Genomic DNA, 20,004 nt, shown 5'->3' with positions numbered 1-20,004 from the left:
GATAAACCGTGTCACTCGCAACTAAACCGCGTCACCCGCGGCTAAACCGCGTCACCCGCAACTAAACCACGTCACCCGCAACTAAACCACGTCACCCGCAACTAAACCGCATCACCCGTAACTAAACCGCGTCATCCGCTGCTAAACCGCGTCACCCGCAGCTAAACAGCGTCACCCGCTGCTAAACCGCATCACCCGCGGCTAAACCGCGTCACCCGCAGCTAAACAGCGTCGCCCGCGGCTAAACCGCGTCACCCGCGGCTAAACCGCGTCACCCATGGATAAACCGCGTCACCCGCAGCTAAACCGCGTCACCCGCAGCTAAACCGCGTCACCGGCAGATGAACCGCGTCACCCGCAGCTAAACCACATCACCCGCAGATAAACCGCGTCACTGCGACTCACTAGACACTACCAGTTTTACACCGCTACCCCGTGACTAAGCCACTGTGATGCAGGCCGTGCGTTACGGCTGCAGTCTGCGGCGCCGTCTGGCTGCCTGAGCTTTGGTGACCGCTCCGGCCTGTGTTCGCCCCCCCACCTTCCCCGGGCCCACTTCCGAGTGTGCTTGCGTGTATGTGCGCGTGTGCGTGCATGGGTCTGTGCTGCTCACTCTGCTTCTTCGCTTCCTTCTCACTTTGCATGCACGCGATAAAAATTTGGACTTATAATTTTTTTTCTACACGTTCCCCTCCCCGCACCGAACTTAATCTTTTTTTTTTGCACAAATTAGAACGTTTCTCTTTTGTTTGTCATTTTTGTGCGTTTCATTTGTTGTTCTGTGCGTTCACGAGCACGTGCGCGCGTGTGCGTGCGTCTTTGTGTTTTCATTTTTCTTTGCCCCCCCCCCTCCCCCCCCTGTCTGTCAGAATACAGTACAGTTTGGACATGGCCAATCGAATGGCTGACGAGCATGTGCTAATTGCCCTGTACGTTGATCGTCTGCTGCACGGCGACCGGTACGCAGGGCGCCCCGCGTGCGTCCCATCGCGGCTTCGATCGCCATCACCGCTATGATCGCCATCACTACCCACGATCGCCATCACCGCCACCACCACCACGATCGCCATCACCGCCCACGATCGCCATCATTGCCCGCGATCGCCATCCCCGCCACAATTGCGATCGCTACCAACGCTACGATCGCCATCCGGCAGCGTCCCCATCATTCGCAAGAGAGAAAATGCGGGACGCAGTGGTCATCGATCGTCATCGACAACATGCCTGCAAAAATAAAAAAATAAACAGAAGCGAGGCCAGTAATTACATCGGACAGTAATTCAGGTTACTTAAATGGAATAACAGCAGTTAGCATTAAAGGTGTCATTCCCAGCTGCGCTACGATATGTGCACATTTAATTTTCAATATCGCCGCTCGTCCGGCAGATCACGAAGGTGCCGTAACGAGCTTGGCCTCATTGATGTCCCTTGTCGAGTCCCTCCCGCGCTTTGTGCCACCCTCTACTCTGCGCAACCCAATCGTATCCCACCTGCCAAACCCGCGCGCTCTCCCTTTGGTTTGCTTCCCGTGATTCGCGTCTCCTCTGTGCGTGAAATCAAAACGACTTTTCTTGATTCCGTCTGCCGCTACCGCCGCCGCCGCTGCTGCGTCCCTACTCGTATGAATGCGCTGCCCTCCCATACACGCTGCCCTCTCATTTGGGCAGCCCCTTCACACACGAGCTGCCCCTTCCCCCCCCCCCCATCGACCCACAGTAGCTCGTCATTGGGAGCCGCTGCGGCCAGGCCCCCACGGGTAAATACTTGCCTGCTCATTATAAAGATTATAAACTGCATATACCCCCCGTCCCACCCACCATAACTCCCTCTCCAACTGCCCACTGCCCCCCACCCATTTCCCCCCACCCTCGCGGACGTCCCTGCTCCCACCAATATATTTACCACTGCCATCGGCACAGGCACTGGGCTTCACTCTGCCTCCTTAATCAGCGATCGTCAAAATGCCGAGCCGTGGTGAAAGAAATACGCTTCTAACAGGTCTCGGGCTCGTCTTCAATATCTTAGAGCCCATGGCTGTAGGCGGTCATGGACCTGCCCTGGAGGGTTGTGTATAGCCCCTAGCCCACCAGCATCAAGGAAAACCTACACGACGTCCTTGGCCAGAGATATTCTTTCACGCTTCAAAGTAGACGTCCGTAAACCTGGTACTTTTTACATCGCAGTGCCGCGGGATGGAAACGACCTGTTCGTCAGGACGTGTGGTGCACGCCGTGTGGCGCCGTATTCTCTGAATGAAAAAGACGCTCCGGTAAATAAGACGCACTCCAAAGTTTGTGCCGGTGCCGATGAAGTCGTTCATTCCGGTGTCGCGCACATGAGCCCAACGAACTACGGATTATGGCAGGATGGCAGTGGTAGTGGTAACGCGCGCATGCCTCGCAGCAAGTAGGTGCCTGGGTTCGATTCCCGACGTGGGTGGCTCTCTGCATGGAGCTTGTGTGTTCTCCCCCTGTTTTACGTTTGATTTCATCCGAGTCCTTCAGTTTCTTCCCAGAGCTAAAACGTACAATGTCACCGGTACTGGGCAAAACATAACCAATGCTGAATAATTACCGGCACTTCCAATTAGCAGGGTTGGCTACCTACGTACGGTGCAAAAGAAGTTCAACATACATCCATGCAAATGACTCGAGTGAGATTACACACCAGCAGCAACATCACCTCCTTGTCCGACAAGTTGGCACAGGACCCTCCTAAAAAGAGTTTTGAGACTCGGTGAGGCTCTTCCTGGACAATGAAGGGCATTCCAACAAGACCACACTCCCCGCGTCTCGCTTTAAAACGCAGTGCAACAAAAGTGCGTCCTATAATCTGGAGAATACGGCAGCGCACGGTCTACCCAGGGGGCTTGTTATGTGGACAGGCAAGGGTACGCAGCTCGGCATCTCTCCTTCACTGGCGGTTTACACATTTGCACGGATGATTCGCATGTCAGGGTGACTCACGCGTCCCCACGGAGCTGGCTGGATCGTCAGGCTGTCTGAGCTGCCGCGATGAAGGGAACCGGCATTTGGCCTGGCAGTCGTGTACCCTGCACGCCGCGTGAACATCCACACCCCATATTTTTTGGTTTTGTTCATCCGCTGTTGGATGAGAGTCTGCCCCCGTGCCGTGCGGGTCGTTGGGGGCTTATGTGTGTTACCCTTCTTCGCCACACGCTGGTCAGTGCGAGTTGGTGAAGGGACACGAGTCAAAGATGTCCAGCGGAGGAGCGCAGGACAGTGGCGGATGTTGCTGCACTGCCCATGACACAATCCTGCCCAGCTTATTTTGTGCATGGCAGTCGCCCATCCAAGCAATAATCGAGCTCGATTCCGCTCGGCTTCCGAGATCTGACAAGATGGGATGCATTCCGACTGAATTGGCCAGAGACATCGTGGTCCACGTGCGAGCTCCAACCAATCAGTCCTTCTTGGGGACACCGCGTTGGCGAGGAGGGTGTCATCTACCTTGCCTGGATTTTAGGAGGTCATGGTTCGATCCCGACCCTGCCGATGCCCGTGTATGTGGACTTCGTATGCCCTCGTTGTGGATTTTTCTCGGGGTTCCTCCGGTTTTACCATCCACGTTTTAGAGACCTACGTTTAGAATATTTGGTCCCCACGTACGTCCAGTCGCGTGTGTCCAGGTAGCCTATGAAAATAAGCTAAGGGATCAGAAGGCTTTGCCTGGTAGATAAATTAGTTTTGTTCCGTGTATATGCCCGTGCCCCCTGAATGCAATTAGTGGTAACCCCCTCGTTAGGGTTCTAGGACGGCAGGTTGCGTGGACAGTCGTTGAGTTGTCAGAGCGCGGCTGTCGATCGGTCACGGCGTTGCACAAAGAGCCCTGCGTGCAATCGACAGCGCGAGCATTCAGACCGCTCCCCCCCCCCGCTCCCCATTTAAGTACCTGGCATCGTTTTAAATGCCGCTGTGTGGTGCAGCGCGAAGAGCGGCGTCGTCGTCGTCGTCGTTAATCTGGCGCGCCGGACGTGTGGCCGCCAACGAGCGGGGCTTGTCCACTACCAGACTTCCCTGCCGAGCGGTGCCACTAGCTGCCACAAACATCCGATATGTTGCTGTTCAACTTTGGGTTGCGGACGGTGCCAGCGGTATCAGGAGCACGCTTTGTGTGTGCGAGCGTGTGCGTGCGTGTGTGTGCACGTGTGTGCGCGTGTGTGCGTGTGTGTGGAGCGGTGGCGCAATGGTTAGCACGGGGCCCTACGAACCCAGCAAACCCGAGTTCGTTTCCCGCTCACGGCCAACACCAGGGACGATCATCCGAACCGGTCCTGGGCCTCCCCTAGGTCGACTCGACCTCTATTGAGTACCTGGTGCGGTGTGTAAAACATTGCCACTGGGGAGACAAAGGCGGCCGGGCGTGGGGTTGGCCACCCACCCCCCCAGTGTACCCCGCCGGCCTTTGTAGGTGCTCGCTAACAACACTTGCTCCTAAAGTCTGTTAAGGCTACACGGGGATCTTTGTTTTGTACCAGCTGTGCCGCGTGTGTGTGTGAGCGTGATTATGATCGTGCGTGTGTTTGTGTGAAGCTCAAACAGCGGGCTCGACAGCCCCGGCCGTCTGGATGAGGAACACCGTCTCATCGCTCGCTATGCTGCCAGACTCGCTGCCGAGGCCAGTACCACGGTGCACACTGTACACGTACGGCAAACTGCACACCGCACGCACCACGAATCATTAACCACAACATACATACACACCGCAGAGGGGCACCCTCCGCGGTATACTGCACACCACACGCACCGCACCGGGGAACGTGCTTACACCTTCACCACGCGTCATACACCTCGCAGCACTTGCCACGTATACATCTGAACTGGTCCTGGGGCCGGTGTGTAAACATCGGAATCGGCGGGAGAAAGAGGTGGTCACGTGTGTCGTACTGGCACTCCACACCCTCGTGTGCCCTACAGGCCTAAATAGGTGCTCACTAACAACACTTGTCCCAAAGGCTATATCGGGTGTGGGAGGGATCTTTGCCTTTGTTTTGCGTGCACGTGCCGGCACTTTTGCAGGTCGTGGCGTGTGCGTGATATTTTGAAATCGCATCTCTTTACTTCGTGGGTAACTCTCCAGTTTTGTGCGACTGAGCCGTCACCTTAACCAGCTAATGCCCTCCGGGCCGGTCGAATCGCAATATGATTTGCTCGTTGCGTCTTCGTAAAATAACCGTCGGACGAGATGCATCGTCTCGCTCGCTGTGCGATGGTGGGGCACGCGAGCCATTACGGGAAGCCATCAGCGTCGACTGCTTGCCCTCTGAGCTGCGATCGAGAAAGAAAGAGATATATATACGTGTGAAGCATTTCCTGTTTGAATTCTCCGCACGTTCCGACACTGAAATTGTTTCCCTTGTTGAAGGTGAGTTTCCATCGGATTGTCCAACAAGCGCTGGGAGCATAGAATCCGTTTTTTATATATATATAGCCAGGTTCAGTTCATTGATTTGGTTGCTCTTGGCTATAAAAAAAAACAAAATCCTCTCAAAATCCCATGACTGGAGATCAACAAAATCCCTGAAACGACAAGAAAAAGCTCATCGGCGGTCATTACAACAGAGCTTTCGTCTCTTTAGATTATTTGATGGTACATCTTTTGTTGCGTGCGTGTGCGGGCGCGCGCGCGTGTAATTTCTCCACGTCGTCACCTTCGTCACCTCGGACGAGGTGATGAAAGTAAGCGTCCCGGATCTCTCCCAGGGCGGTGCCGAGCGTTCGTGTCCCAGACCGGAAGCGGACGCCACGGAGCTATCTCTTGAGATCACTGCAGGCGGCCTCGGTGGACGGCACTTTCCCACCTGATGTTGCGCACGAGAGTCACGTTCGTCGTCGCATTGCGGTCAAAACAATATTTCGATTTTAGCCAAATTAAGCGCAGAACCGTTTCGTGGTGATTCGTCGCCGTAGGTATTGGTCACCGAACTGAGACCATGAACTCGACCGATGGTACATTCTAGTTATTTGCCTAACTAATTCGCCTGGTATTCAGGAGGGTCGTGGGTTCGATCCTGACCCTGGCGCCTATACATTTGGAGTTTTCATGTTCTCTCCCGTCGTGGTCACATGGAATTTTTTTTCCACGTCCTCCTGGTTTTTCCCTCCACATTTAGAAACAACGTGCCTTTAGAGTATTCGGCTGCTTTAAATTGACACGTGATAAGCCACTTCCTTGTGACAAATTCTGTAGGCCGGTGTGTCATGCTGTCAAGTATCACTCCGTGCTCAGTGTGTCGTATTAGTTGGTGTGACATTAGTGTTTGAATTTTCCGGTGTTTAAATTGTGTTGATGGTGTGACCATTATCTGAACCGGTGCTGGCCGCCCACTCCCTTGTGTGCCGTGCCGGCCTTCATAGGTGCTCGCGAACAGCACTTGCCCTATTAAGGCTATACGGGGGATTGTTGTATTTGTTGCACTGTAGAGTGTATGTCCGTATGTTGAACTTCTTTTGCACCATACGTAGCCAACCGTGATAATCGAAGATGCGGCACACTCAATGTCACATTGTTCACTGTGACATTCCATAAAGTGTGTGTGCGTGTCACATTGTTTAGTATCCCTCTATGATCGTGTCAAGTTATCAAAGGTCACATTCTCAGCCGAGAGTGTGATTGTATTATTCAGTGTAACGTTGCGTTGAGACGGTGTCACGTTGCTGAGGTTTACACTATGATGGGCATGCCGTATTAGTTTCAGGTTCCCATCTCAAGTTGATTTTTATTGACCTGGTGATAATTCGCAAGAGACCCTGATAAGTCTGATTTGCAAGAGTGACTTGGGTCACCAACATGACAAAGGCGAAACAAGCAACGGTGATGAAGCACAATAGGATTGTTCAGTGCAGCGTTGTGTGTGTGTGTGTCGCGTCAATGCGCTCTGTGCCGTTGCCTTAATAGTGAAAGGATTGGAGCCATCACCGGCTCACTGAATGTTGTCCGCTTGCACCTCTTACATTGTGAATGGTGCAGCAGCCTTAACATTTCGTTAAAAAAAAAAAAACGAATGGTCATTATTGTTACGGACAATGAGATGTCTCACTATGAAATCAGATACAATTGTGTAGAGGAGGCAGTAGTAGCCTTCTAAATGTGCTTGTGTGTCTGCTTGTGTGCACTTGAATGTCTGTGCACGTGTCCCGTGTCTTTTTTTTTCCTTGTGCACGTGTCTGCCTGTGTGCATGTGCGTGTCTGCGTGCCTGAGGCGTACGCGCGATGTCCGTGTGTGTTGTGCGTGCACACATCTCCTTGGTGTCCGCGTATGTTGCGTGCCCGTTCATGTGCATGCGTGTCTCTTTTCTGTGTGCGTGTGTGCGTGCGTCGTGATGTACGACTGTCGTGTTGTGTTTGTAGCAGCGAACGCCCACCGAGTTGGCGTTCAACTCCGACACAAACAAGCAGCAGCGGCAGCTCATCGCCGAGCTGGAAAATAAAAACCGGTAACGGCCGCATCGTCTGCCTCGTTTTACTTCCCCTCTTGGTTCCATTCTCCCCTTCTGATCTCTTGCTCCCAGAGCGTCCGTGTGTAGCATCTGTCTACGTGTTTCCGGTTGTCACCAAATTCTGTTTTGCGTTTATCTCGCGGTTCCATTGGTCTGTGGCTCCACTTCGTGATTGTCTCGTGCCATCGCGTCGCTGTGCTACAGTGAGATAATGCAAGAGATCCAGCGGTTGAGGCTGGAGCATGAGCAGGCATCGCAGACGTCCCCCGAGAAGGACCAGCAGAACCCCACGCTGCTCGCTGAGCTCAAGCTGTTACGGTACGGACCCCTGCCACTCGCAGGCCTCCCCCACGGCCCACGTCACGACCTCTCCCACTCACAGGCCTCCCCCACGGCTCGTAACACGGCAGCTCCCACACCTATCCAAAACTTACGTGAGTACCTGGCGTGGTGTGTAAACGTCACCACTGGGGAGACGCAGTGGCGGCCGGGCGTATGGCTGTCCGCACCATCCCCTTCCACGTGCCGCGCCGACCTTCGTAGGGTGCCTCCTTACAGCACGTCCCCCAAGAGGCCATTCAAGGCTATACATATTCTGTCTGCCTCTTCGTCATTTCTAGCGGTTAGACAAAATAACCGTGAGCCCGTTTGCTTGCCGTATGTGTTTTGCGCGCGTGCGTTGCAGGCAGCGCAAGGACGAGCTGGAGCAGCGCATGTCGGCGCTGCAGGAGAGTCGACGCGAGCTCATGGTGCAGCTGGAGGGGCTCATGAAGCTGCTCAAGGTGACCCTCGTCTGCCGCCGGCGCTGTTGCCCGTTCCGTCGCGTTATTTGCGGCTCTTGAGACGTAATTACAGAGCTGCGGCAAGCCGTGAAGAATTTACTAAAAAAAAAAACTTGGAGTGGATGGGGCTGGGCAGTGGGGGAGGGGAATTGGGCGGGGGGGGGTGGGGACGAAAACGCAAAGACGGAAATAAATCACATGCCGGGTTCCCAGGTCACGTCCGAGCCGTGCGGCATTAGTTAGATTCACAATTTGATGGTGTGACGGTCGCTTTTACAAATTTGATGATTGTCGTAATTATGATTATAGACGTGTCCCGCTGCCTACTGCAACGTGACGCCCCCACCTCTCCCCGCACCCACCCCCCTTGCCCGATTGCCTCTGCCCCAGCGCTAGCGCCGTCTCTAGATTATCGACGATCTGGGAGCCGACTCTAGATTGATAAGAAACTGGGCGCTGGGCTATCCAGTTGTTAAAGTCATCCGTGTATTCTGCTGATCATCGGGTCGATTTCTCGACGCATTGCATTTTTTGGGGAAAAAAAAGTGTCACCTTTATTCCCAGCCGTACTACTCGACGCCATTGGCTTCATCATGTGCGGCACCCTGGGCTGGGGTTTGTGGGGGTTTCCCACCTTCGGGAGGCAGGAAGTGGGGGGGGGGCACCAATTTTAAAGGGGCCTGAGTAATTGACCGCAAAAAAATTGTCGATTATAATTTTTGGTCAATTAACGAGCTTTATCGGTTAATTGTCCCAGCTCTAGTGCTGACTCTAGATGACGAGGATGCGGGGGCGATGATGAGCATGATGAGGAGCTGTAGGTCACATGGGCCCGAGAGGCTGCTTCAGTGCGGTCGACAGAGTCGCCCCAATTGGCTCTGCTGGTGCTCCAGCCGGGGCTGCCACCACCGCTCGACTCGTGCTGCGGTTGAGTTCAATTATTTCCAGCGACTAAGAGTGCCATATGGTCCCAGAATTTTCCTCCTTCCTCTCCCCTTCCTTCTGGCTCTCCTCCTTCCGACGCCTTCCCTTCTTCTTCCTCCTCATCCTCGCTCTTCCTCCTCCCTCTCCTGTCCTCCCTCTGCCCTCTCTCTTCATACTCCTTGGCTAATTCTTCTGTGATGCTCTGTGTTCTGCCTCCTGTTGTAGGAAGAGGAACAGAAACAGGCAGTAAGTGTCTCCTCCTTCAGCTGCACTCCTGTTGCTCCTGCTGCTGTTGCTTTGCGTGGGTGCCTCCATGCCACTTGCTCTTCACAGGCTGTTGAGATTACGCACACGTAATTCTGCAAGGTTTCAATGATCGTGTTTTATCCCAAAGAAACAACAAAAAAAAACGACCTCCCGTTTCTATTTACGCAAGGAAAAAAATACGTTTTGAGTTTTGGCCTGCAATAATAAGTTAAGCAGCATCATTTATTAAAGTAAAACAAACTCTGAACTCCTTTCGACCTTGACGGTGTTGTGAAAGCATTCAGCCTAAACTATGTACCAGTTAAATCCGGTACAGAGTTCGGTTAAACAAATGTTGTTGGTTAGTGCCAGGTTTAGACGAATCACGATACGATATATATTAACGATGTTGTCAACACATATATTTTATTGGAATGCAGAACAGAAGGTCGACTTAATGTTTGATAACCCAGAATGTGGAATGAGTTTGAAACTAAATATATTTAGTGGGAGTGTTCTTGGTGTTTTTGACCCTGAACTTTTGCATGAATGACCCTGGGCAACTCTTCTCTTTTTAGCACAAGGAGACCCAGTACAGTGAATTATTGTCATCATCATCTCCATTCCTTGATATCGCACCTTCACATCGGGTAAATTCAAGTCCCCAAGCAGTGAGTTGGAATTTGGTGCTGCCCTTGAGCCGAATTCTCTCTGCCCCGTTCGCAACCCCTGACTCGTAAAGAAGTGATTATCTAGCAGAGACGTGTGCCGCTCCTGTGTTGTGTAACAAAAAAAATAGAAAGGTGCAGCCCTGCAATTGCTTGCTCAAGCCACTCCTGGCGAAAGGGCTCCAGAGCTCAAGAGAGCCAGTGCAAAGAGAGGTGTTCCGGCCAGCCACACTGTCCAGTCGTCTTGCAAGAGGTTGGAGTTACCCACACTTTACCCCACCGCTCGTGACCTGCCAATCATAGACTAACTGCGTGGCATTCCCATTTATTCTGCTGGGTGGACATAGGCGGTGGCGGTGGGTGGAAGTGGTGTAGGGCGGGGGGGGTTGGTGATTTAATAAACTTTGCCCCGTTGTTTCAACCGCCGCGCTGGGAGATCGATCTGGAACTGGCGACCTCTGCATTGCCAGTCCAGTGGGCTGCTGCTGCTGCTGCTAGCTGTTACAGCACTGTGGCAGCAGCCCTGCTAGGTAAATCATTATCTGGTGTGCTAACCCGTGGCAAACGCCTCAACGTGCAGGAAAATAAATTGCATGGTTTTGCCGGGGAGACTGCTGCCGCTGCTGTTGCTGCCGCCGCCGCCGCTGCTGCTGCTACGATGAAGGCCGCTTAGAGTTCACCCGTACGCGGCGTGCCGTGGCGACATGAGAAAATGCCGTGTGCAGCGACGCGCTTCGCCGAAGAACGCGCCGCGCGGCGCAGTGGCGAGAGCGGGGAGAAAAAAACACGCCGCAAGCGAGGACCACGGCAGACTTCATTTGTCTTCCGTCCTAGATCTGTGAAGCCTCTCGTCGCTTATAAACCTCTCGGGAAGGCACACTCTCACGTGTGTGCGTCTGCGGCTAAAAACGCAGCGAGTTGGCCCAGTAGGGAGCACATGTGGCGCATCTGCCGGCCATCTCAGGCAGTCAACCCGCGGCACCTGGGTCTGTCGCATCACTCTTTGACACTTCACGTGGCCTCAAAGTGGAACCTAGCCTGGCGCAAGCGCTGTGGTGACGTCAACACCACTTAGTGGCGAATGGTGGCTGTTGTTGTTGCTGCTGCTATGGGGAGCGGTGGTGCAGTGGTGAGTGCACTGCCCTATGAACCGGCCAAACTGTGTTCGATTCCAGCTCACGGTTAAGACTGGTGACAAATATCTCAACTGGTTCGGGGATTCTCCTAAATCGGCTCAGCCTTTATATAAGTACCTGGTGCGGTGTGTAAAAATCATCGCTGTTGGCCAATCGCCCTCACGTGCGCCGTGCCATTAGCAGGTTGCTTCCGTAACAGCACCTGCCGGAACAGTGTGCGTAGCCTATACAGGGGATATTTGCCTTTGTTCCTTGACCTTGAAAGTGACCAAGCTTGGCAAATGCATGGACTGCGTTTTGTATGTGAATGCAAAACATGCTTCGGGGACATCGCCTTTGTGAACAACTCGTGCAAATGTGCACGGGCGTGAAGTGTTTGTACAAAGAGCGGCGATGTCACAGTGGCCTCGTTGTGAACGACGCCGCGTGGCAGCTCTCCCAGAATGTGGCGACGCTGCCGTGTGTTGCGCGTGCGAGCGCGTGTGCATGGGCGAGCGCGTGTGCATGGGCGTGCGTGTTTATATGTGGGGGAGCGGTAGTGTGGTGGTAAGCGCATTGCGCTACGAACCCGTTGAGCAGAGTTCGATTCCCGCTCACGGCCAACACCGGTGACGATTATCTGAACCGGTCCTGGGCCTCCCCTAGATCGACTCACCGTTAAATGAGTTCCTGGTGCAGTGTGCAAACAACATGCGCACTGGGGAGCCAAAGGTGGCCGGGCGTGGTACTGTTCATACCCACTCCCTCGTGTGCCGTGTTGGCCTTCATAGGTGCTGCTCGCTAACAGCACTTGCCCCAAGAGTCTGTTGAGGCTATACGGGGGATCTTTGTTTACGATGCGTGCTATGTGGGCGAGTATGGTGTGCTTTGTTTGATGTGCAGTGAGCTGCCATGTGCCATGGCCTTCATAGGTGGCCGCTAACGGCACACAGCCCATTATCCAGTTTAAGGCTGCACTGGGGATTTTTGTCTTTGTTGTCTCGTGTTCTTTGTTACCCGTGTGTTGTGTCGTGTACCCTTGTGCCAAATGTTACGTACCATGTGATGCCTGTTGCGTGCTGTGTATCCTACTACTGCTACTCCCTGCCCACCCCGCTCGGCTATGACCAGGCCTACCCCAACCCCTGTCACTACCCTCTACCCCTCCTTAACCACTCGCATTTGTTCTCCTAACCCGTCAGCATGATGACACCACTTTTAATAACCCTCCCCCCCCCCACTCTTTGTCTCAACCACGATCATCTTCTGTACAATTTTATTTTTTTATAATCTTTCTAAAGCGCCTTTGGAGTTAAGTCGCGATGTAAATCTTCGTAAGTTGAGATTGCGCGGCCGCTCGCCCGCCGCTCTGCCCGGTACTGCTCGCGCACGCGTCCGCCGGTCACCGTGTCCGCCGGTCACCGTGTCCGCCGTTCACTCGTGTCCGCCGTTCACTCGTGTCCGCCGTTCACTCGTGTCCGCCGTTCACTCGTGTCCGCCGTTCACCGTGTCCGCCGTTCACCGTGTCCGCCGTTCACCGTGTCCGCCGTTCACTCGTGTCCGCCGTTCACTCGTGTCCGCCGTTCACCGTGTCCGCCGTTCACCGTGTCCACCGTTCACTCGTGTCCGCCGTTCACCGTGTCCGCCGTTCACCGCGTCCGCCGTTCACCGCGTCCGCCGTTCACCGCGTCCGCCGTTCACCGCGTCCGCCGTTCACCGCGTCCGCCGTTCACTCGTGTCCGCCGTTCACCGTGTCCGCCGTTCACCGTGTCCGCCGTTCACCATGTCTGCCGTTCACCGTGTCCGCCGTTCACTCGTGTCCGCCGTTCACCGTGTCCGCCGTTCACCGTGTCCGCCGTTCACCGCGTCCGCCGTTCACCACGTCCGCCGTTCACCGTGTCCGCCGTTCACCGTGTCCGCCGTTCACCGTGTCCGCCGTTCACCGTGTCCGCCGTTCACCGTGTCCGCCGTTCACCGCGACCGCCGTTCACCGCGACCGCCGTTCACCGTGTCCGCCGTGCACCACGTCCGCCGTTCACCGTGTCCGCCGTTCAGCGTGTCCGCCGTTCACCGTGTCCGCCGTTCACCGTGTCCGCCGTTCACCGTGTCCGCCGTTCACCGCGACCGCCGTTCACCGCGACCGCCGTTGACTCCCCCGCAGACGCAGAGCTCCCCGCGGTCGTCTCCGAGCCACACGATGGCGCGACCGATGCCCATGCCGATCCGGTCGACGTCGGCCGGCTCCACGCCGACGCACACGCCGCAGGACTCGCTGACCGGCGTCGGCGGTGATGTGCAGGAGGCCTTCGCGCAAGGTGATGACGATCGCACGGCCCGGGTTGGTGGTGGGGTAGGCGCTACCCGGCCAACGCCGTGGGGGCCAGTGGCCTCCACTCTGCCCCCTTGTCCCCGTGTTCACCGTAAACTAAACCTGAACAATTTTTTTTTTACTTTTACCAAGTAAGGCCCTGCGGAGCTGCTATGAAGCCTTTTCACAAGCGACCTGGCTATCGCGTATCACAGCTCAACGAAGTGGCTTATCATCACGTAGAAATTATAGCAACCAAATACTCTCACACATTGTTTCTAAATGCGGAGAAAAATCCATACGACCAGCACCGGGAAAATATATGCCAACTCCGAATGTACAGGCGTCAGGGTTGGCATCGAACTCACAACCTCCTGCATACCAGGCGAGGTAGTTCACATCCCGCCAGCGTGGGGCCCCCCACGTAGCGGCGTTGCGCCTCTGTCTGTGCCAATGGAAGGAATTCGGACTGAAGCAGCAGGATAATAAGTGGTACGGGATTCCATGTGCGTGCGTGCGTGTGTCTGCGCACGAACGCACCCGCGTGTGTGAGGGTGGAGTGGTGGCGCGGTGGTTGGCTCACTTTGCCGACGGGCACAATGGCCTTAGTTGGATTTTCGGCCACGGTCAACGTCGTTGGCGATTATATAAACTGGTCCTGGGCCTTGCCGAGGTTTGAAACGGCCATAAATATGTACGTTGTATGGAGACAAAGGCGATGAGCCATGTTGCTCACCACACCGCCCCATTGTGGGCTGTAAGGTGCTTGATAACAGCACTTGCCCCAAATGTCCGTTAAGGCTGTAAGGGGGATTTTTGTCCTTTATACGTGTACACCTAGCCTGGCACAAAGTGCCGTGGTGACGTCTCTCCGCCCCACAGTGGCGAACGGCGGTTGTTGTCGTTGTGCGCGTGTCGTGCCCAGGCGCCCGCAGGAATCTTCGTAACGACCTGCTCGTCGCGGCCGACTCGATCACCAACACCATGTCGTCGCTGGTGCGGGAGCTCAACTCAGGTGGGCGAGGGCGGCGGCCGGCGTGGCAGGGGTTACGTGGGTCCTTCGGTCCCCGCGCACTGGAGGGGGCGTGCGGCCCCCCGTGGTCTTCGTTGGCCCTCGGTGTTCCGTTAAGAGTGCTCCCGAGATGGCCCGGCATACAGGACGCTCAAAAAAACTAATGATTCTGGTTATGTCACAGAACCTTTTTGCGAGTATCAAAGTCTTAAAATGAAGGTGTTAAGATGTTCAAACACCAATTAGATACCTTTTGCGAGGAATCAAGTCTGCATTAAGGCACACACAGAGTACTTATGGTGAACATGCAAACAAACACGGCTCTGATAAGAGATGGGCATTGTCTTGGAAACTGATTGGCCTGTACCAGAGACAGCAGCCTTGGTTATGGCCTAGTCTCACCACCAGTGTCAGACCAGAGAACGCCAAAAGGCGAACAGTGCAAGGACAATGCACCCTGAGCTATAAATGTACTAGATTTGAAGTTTTCGTGACTGCAAGGATCCATACTCTTTGATTCTTTCGGTAAAGTCACGTAGGTAGAAAAATAAATACAAATTTAAATGAAATAAAACAAAAATTGAAAACAACTAAATTAAATCACCGATTTAATTATTTCTTACCTACGTGACTGTACCGAAAGAACCAAAGAGTATAAATGTACTTGTTCGCCTGTTGCCATTCTCTCGTCGGACACTGGTGACACTGGGCCATAAGAAGGCTCTCTCTGATGTTGGCCAATCGGTTTCAATTCTCGTTATTCCCTGCCGGCCTCCTGTTGAGCACACCCACCCAAATCGCCTCCCGTTCGGTCCCAGCGCGACGCTAATCGTGTGCCGCTGAAACTTTCTCCGCAGACAACGGACGAGGAGATGAAGAAGGCGTCGGCAACGACCCAGACAGAGGTACGTGGGAGACGTGGCAGACCTCGCCGTGACGGCCTGGCAGCGGTGACTGCCGTTGACGTAGGTGGATCAACGCTGACGGCGCGCCGTGTGCTTACGCAGATGCTCCTCTTGTGAGCGCTGGGCGAGTGGTGTCATGTGTCGGGTGTGCCTACTTGCTGGCCCGCCCGACGGCGCGCGTGCGCGCTTGTTTGGCAAGCTTGATTCGGGATCAGCTTGCGCTAGACGCACAGGTAAAACTGTTACGGGATTCTTCATGTGAATCGGGGATTGTTCTTAAATCCGCATCATGTCCCCTCGTCCCTGAGAGTCGCTAGATTGTTGTCAATAGTCGCTCAGACAAAAAATGTTGTCCCTGGGAAATCCAAAAAGGGTCGCCAAGTTGGCAGCACTGGCCAAGCGATAGCCGGGTGAAACCATCGCTTTCGAGCCGCCGATTAACCGTCACGGCACAACCCCCTCTAACGTCAGCCGCTAATACCGGAACCCCGAGGCCCAAGCGCTGCGGCTGTGGGGGACCTGCACGGGGCGTAGGTGCACGTATGTTGAACCTCTTTCGCACCGCACGTAGCCAACCCTGCTCATCGGAGGTGCGTGTGACCGGATGCGGATTAACGGCGCTGGGTGGGTGGGGGGGGGGTAACCTTTGTGTGCGTGTGTACGTTGTGTTTTTCATAATAAAGGTTTGTGGGTTAGATCAGTAAAACAAATGTTTCATGTTAACCAAATGCAAATCAGTGACTTCTTTAGCCCACCGGTGTGTTTGAAGGGTGAATCCACAACATTTAGAATTTGAGTAGTACGACGTTTCGCTGGTAATTACATCCAGCATCTTCGGGCGATTTGCCTGAAGAGTGAAGCCATCCACCTGCTTGGGGTGTCAAATAGTGCAGGACGAAGTCATCACTGAACCCCATCAGGTTTCTAGATCAGAGGCGGAGGTTGGAGGGGGGGGTATTGTAATTATATAATAGATTAGTGATCAGTTCATTAGTAATTACAATTCCTTTATAGAGGAATCAATGTATTGTGTATTACTTAATACGCTTCCAGGCTGTGCTAAGTCTGTAGCTATCGGAGCGGTTAAAGTTATTGGTATTTCCCTCAATTTCGATGGATTCTCTAATTAGTCTTGGCCAGTAATAATTAGTTTTGCATAATACTTCAACGTTAAAAAAATAAATTGAGTGTCCTTGTTGGCAAGCATGTTCTGCCACTGCCGACAGTTGTGTTTGAGAGAATTTCATGTTCTTTTGGTGTTCTTTTAGTCTTACGCTAATGTTACGTCCCGTCTGTCCAATATAACACTTACCGCACAAGCAATTTATCTGATATACACCTGCTGTTGATAACTTGGGTAATTCATCTTTAGTACAAGACACTAGTTTTTGAATTGTGTGTACCGTACCAAATCTTACTTTAATGTTTTGCTTTTGCAAAACGCGGGCTAATTTGTCAGTTACTCCTGAGATATATGGTATTTTAATTGTTTTGACAATCTGATCACTTTCAGCAGTTTTGTTGTTCGGTCTTGGTTTGGCATTCAATGCTCTGTTAATTTGAGCATTATTGTAGCCATTCAGTCGTAGTGCTTCTTTAACATGTTTAATCCCTCTCTCCTTAGACTTTCACCATCTGACACTGTTTTTGCCCGACGCATCTTGACGAGAGAGGATTTCTGCGCTGGGTGATGATGCGAATCTGTGTTTGTTCGTTGGTTGGCCGTGTGCCCCGCAAGTGGGCACCGGACCCGAGCAGGGAGGGCTGGACTCTGAGCTGCTGAGAGCCCAGCTGGAGGAGATGATGGCCTTCTCCCCGACGGTCGCCCCCGAGCGCAGCTACGGCGTTCGCAGAGCAGGGCCGTCCTCGTGAGTCACGTCCCCACGCTGCCCCCACCTCGCTTCCTCGCACTCCCCGCGGCCCGTGCTGCTGCCGCCGCTGAAATGAACGTTGGCGCAACGTGCGGGGGTACGAGCGTTGCTGCTGGGGCAGAGAGAATGTGAAGGGGGTGGGGGGGTGGGGGGGCACGTGTGGGGGCGAGAGTGAGATGAGACGGGGAGAGATAGGAGAACGCTTCATAGTTGATTTTCTTTGGATTAGGTCGTGTAGGTTATAATGTCGTTTTTTTTTTTACGATAACCCTTCACCACCCAACACAGCCAAACTGTGTGCCATGGGCAAATGTGCCAAATTGATTCTGCTTTGAAGAAAACCGGTTACGTTGGAAGAGCAAGAAAAAGTCTTGTTAATTTCGTACAACAACATCTCGCTGGAGAGTTTATCCAGCATCGTCAGGCATTGACAAAAGCTCAGCTCTTGCGTGAAAGAGCTTCCTGATCCAATTTTAAAACAAAACGTAGAGACATTATACCCACGCAACGATCTAAAAAGTAAACCAATGCACCGAATCGTGATATTCGCCGTGAAAGCCTAAGTTAGGGGAGCGCGTTTAGAGGAATAGTTTTAGACGAGAGGGGAGTAGGAGGTAGACAGGGGGGCGAGTTCACGGAGAATCTTAAACATTGCAAAGGGTCATCTTGGAGTTGACGATGCGAGACTGGATTGGGCGGCGGGGGGGGGCGCTGGAGGGAATGCTACGCGTCGCGGGGTGACGTGGTCACGTTTCAATGATGCGGGCGTGAAATCTGACAACGGGATTCGAATCCGGGCTCCTGCATGTCAAACCATGATTGGGATTCCGGAAGGGGAACATCTAGCTGCTTTGTATTACCTTACGGCGTTGTCACTTAAGGCTTTTAATCTGAAATGGAAGTAATAATAATAATGCCCCTTTTTTAACCAGGAGAGCCTCAAGCCTGCTTTTCAGAAGGGTCCTGCATTATTGGGATGTTTGGCCAATTACATCAGTGGGTGTTTTTTGCTTGTGGAAGAAAACCGGCAGTACCCGGAGAAAACTCACCCACGCAAGAGGGGGGTGGGGGGTAACGCTCAAAGATCCACACGGCATGCAGAATCTGTCGCTGTGTACTACTACCTCCTGATCACCCTCTCAACCCACACCTACAACACCTGGCATTCCCCAGACAGTCTCCCATCCAACTACTCGGCAGGCTCCAACTTGCTTCACGTGCGAGATCTGACGAGGTCAGGTGCAGCGTGCGTGCGTGCGTGCGCGTGTCATTCTGTTACACCTCTTGACGCACAGCCCGCAATGCCCTGGGTCGTCTCGTTGTCATCGTGTTGTCCCAGGTTCCCGGTTGGGGCCGAGTTTGGGTTCCAGGGAGAGGCTGCCCGCGCTGATCCCCCCAAGCGGAAGATGGTGGAGGACGAGGCCTGCCAGGGTGAGGCGCGAGCTTGGCCCACAGCCCAGAGTCCGCGTCTGCGCTAGCGTCTTAACCTGTTCTGTACCTCCACCCTCGCTGAGGAGCCCAGAGCCCAGTTGTTCATACGGTGGTCACCGGCACGCTCTGACTGATCACCATTGAGCTCCATCCTGTGCCCAGGGGACTTCAGAAAGCAAATAAATATATTTAGAAATATGTTTCACAGTTTTATTTTGTTTTAGCGCTTGCCAACTCACGTTGGATGTGTTGACACGTTAGCTCTGCCCCGTCGGAACCTCACGTCCTGAACAGCAGGGGGAGGGCACAATAACGCTCGTGAAGGTGACACAATGCGGGACAAACTTTAGGATAAAGTTGTACTGTCGTTCGGGACTTACCCGAAGAAAATTAACCATTTTGATCAAACCCCATTGATGTGCCATGAAGAATTAGCCATTGCCTGAAATGTTACCCATTATATACATATTAAGTTTTGTTTTAAAGCCACAAAGTATTATTTGCAAATGTGTTGAGTTTATGTTTGCTAATTGTGCTTGTGCAAAGTTTGTTTAACGCTGATCAAAGGGTTACTGCCCAAAATTTGGAGATACAAAAGGAGAGTAAAAAAAATTGCTGCCCGCCGGCATCCGTACCGCTTATCAAATGCTTCCACAAAGGCACAAACGCGTGCGAGAGAGCGTTACGTAGTCCATGCCTGTGCATGATTTATTTACTGACTTGTTTACCTTAAACTTGTATTGGGGTTTAAAAGCCTCCGAGTGAACGCGATGCACACGAACCTCGTCAGATCTCATCGGATGTCAGAAGCTGAGGCAGGATAGTGCCCCGGATAGAGTGCGCGGTGTAACAAGCTCCGTGGCTATGTTGCGGAAAACGAAGGGGGCCGTGGCGAATTCCATTGTTGTACTGCACTTCTGTGCTCCCACGTCTATGCTCTCCGCCTTCGCTAAACGACGCTGCCCAGGTTGATGACGGAAATGCGCTTAAATAATCCACACTGGCAGTGGACCAACAAAACAGGCAGTGTCTGGCGCTTGTAAAGGGTGTGTTTAAGCGTTTTTGCCAATGTGGAATCTCGCAGCGGTAGCGCGTTCGCCGCTCGTTGCAGAGGTTCACGGTTCGAACCAGCGGTCCCTCCCGTGTGCAATAACCACCTTAATAATAATAATAGCATGCGCCGTCTGCTTCACAGTGGACGTTAAAGATCCCCTGACGTCGCTCGCAAGAGTAGGCCGTTCTGTGCCTGGCGTCGGGGTCCGAATTTGCCAAGTTGTAAAAT

General features: G+C 53.4%; 1 protein-coding gene across 8 annotated transcripts in view; it reads left to right on the top strand.

Moving 5' to 3' along the window:
- LOC116946484 (dystrobrevin beta-like) overlaps nt 1-20,004 on the top strand; it is a 79,815-nt gene that overhangs the window by 55,141 nt on the left and 4,670 nt on the right. For 4 of the 8 annotated variants that reach the window (XM_032961411.2, XM_032961408.2, XM_076070037.1 and 1 more), the window contains 11 exons: nt 870-959; nt 4,554-4,638; nt 7,372-7,457; nt 7,665-7,778; nt 8,146-8,242; nt 9,392-9,412; nt 13,357-13,510; nt 14,429-14,518; nt 15,373-15,420; nt 17,159-17,288; nt 18,631-18,722. In XM_032961411.2, the coding sequence (XP_032817302.2) occupies nt 870-959; nt 4,554-4,638; nt 7,372-7,457; nt 7,665-7,778; nt 8,146-8,242; nt 9,392-9,412; nt 13,357-13,510; nt 14,429-14,518; nt 15,373-15,420; nt 17,159-17,288; nt 18,631-18,722 (1,007 nt within the window). The remainder of the gene's footprint in view (nt 1-869; nt 960-4,553; nt 4,639-7,371; nt 7,458-7,664; nt 7,779-8,145; nt 8,243-9,391; nt 9,413-13,356; nt 13,511-14,428; nt 14,519-15,372; nt 15,421-17,158; nt 17,289-18,630; nt 18,723-20,004) is intronic. The other 4 variants (XM_032961415.2, XM_032961409.2, XM_032961410.2 and 1 more) reach the window with 2 other exon arrangements.

The sequence above is a fragment of the Petromyzon marinus genome, chromosome 27 (assembly GCF_048934315.1).
Source record: "Petromyzon marinus isolate PM22_M1 ecotype Great Lakes invasive population chromosome 27, UKy_Petmar_22M1.pri1.0, whole genome shotgun sequence".
NCBI classification, from domain to species: Eukaryota; Metazoa; Chordata; class Hyperoartia; order Petromyzontiformes; family Petromyzontidae; genus Petromyzon; species Petromyzon marinus.
Note: the sequence above shows the minus strand (reverse complement) of the source record. Positions and strands in the feature narration are given on the sequence as shown.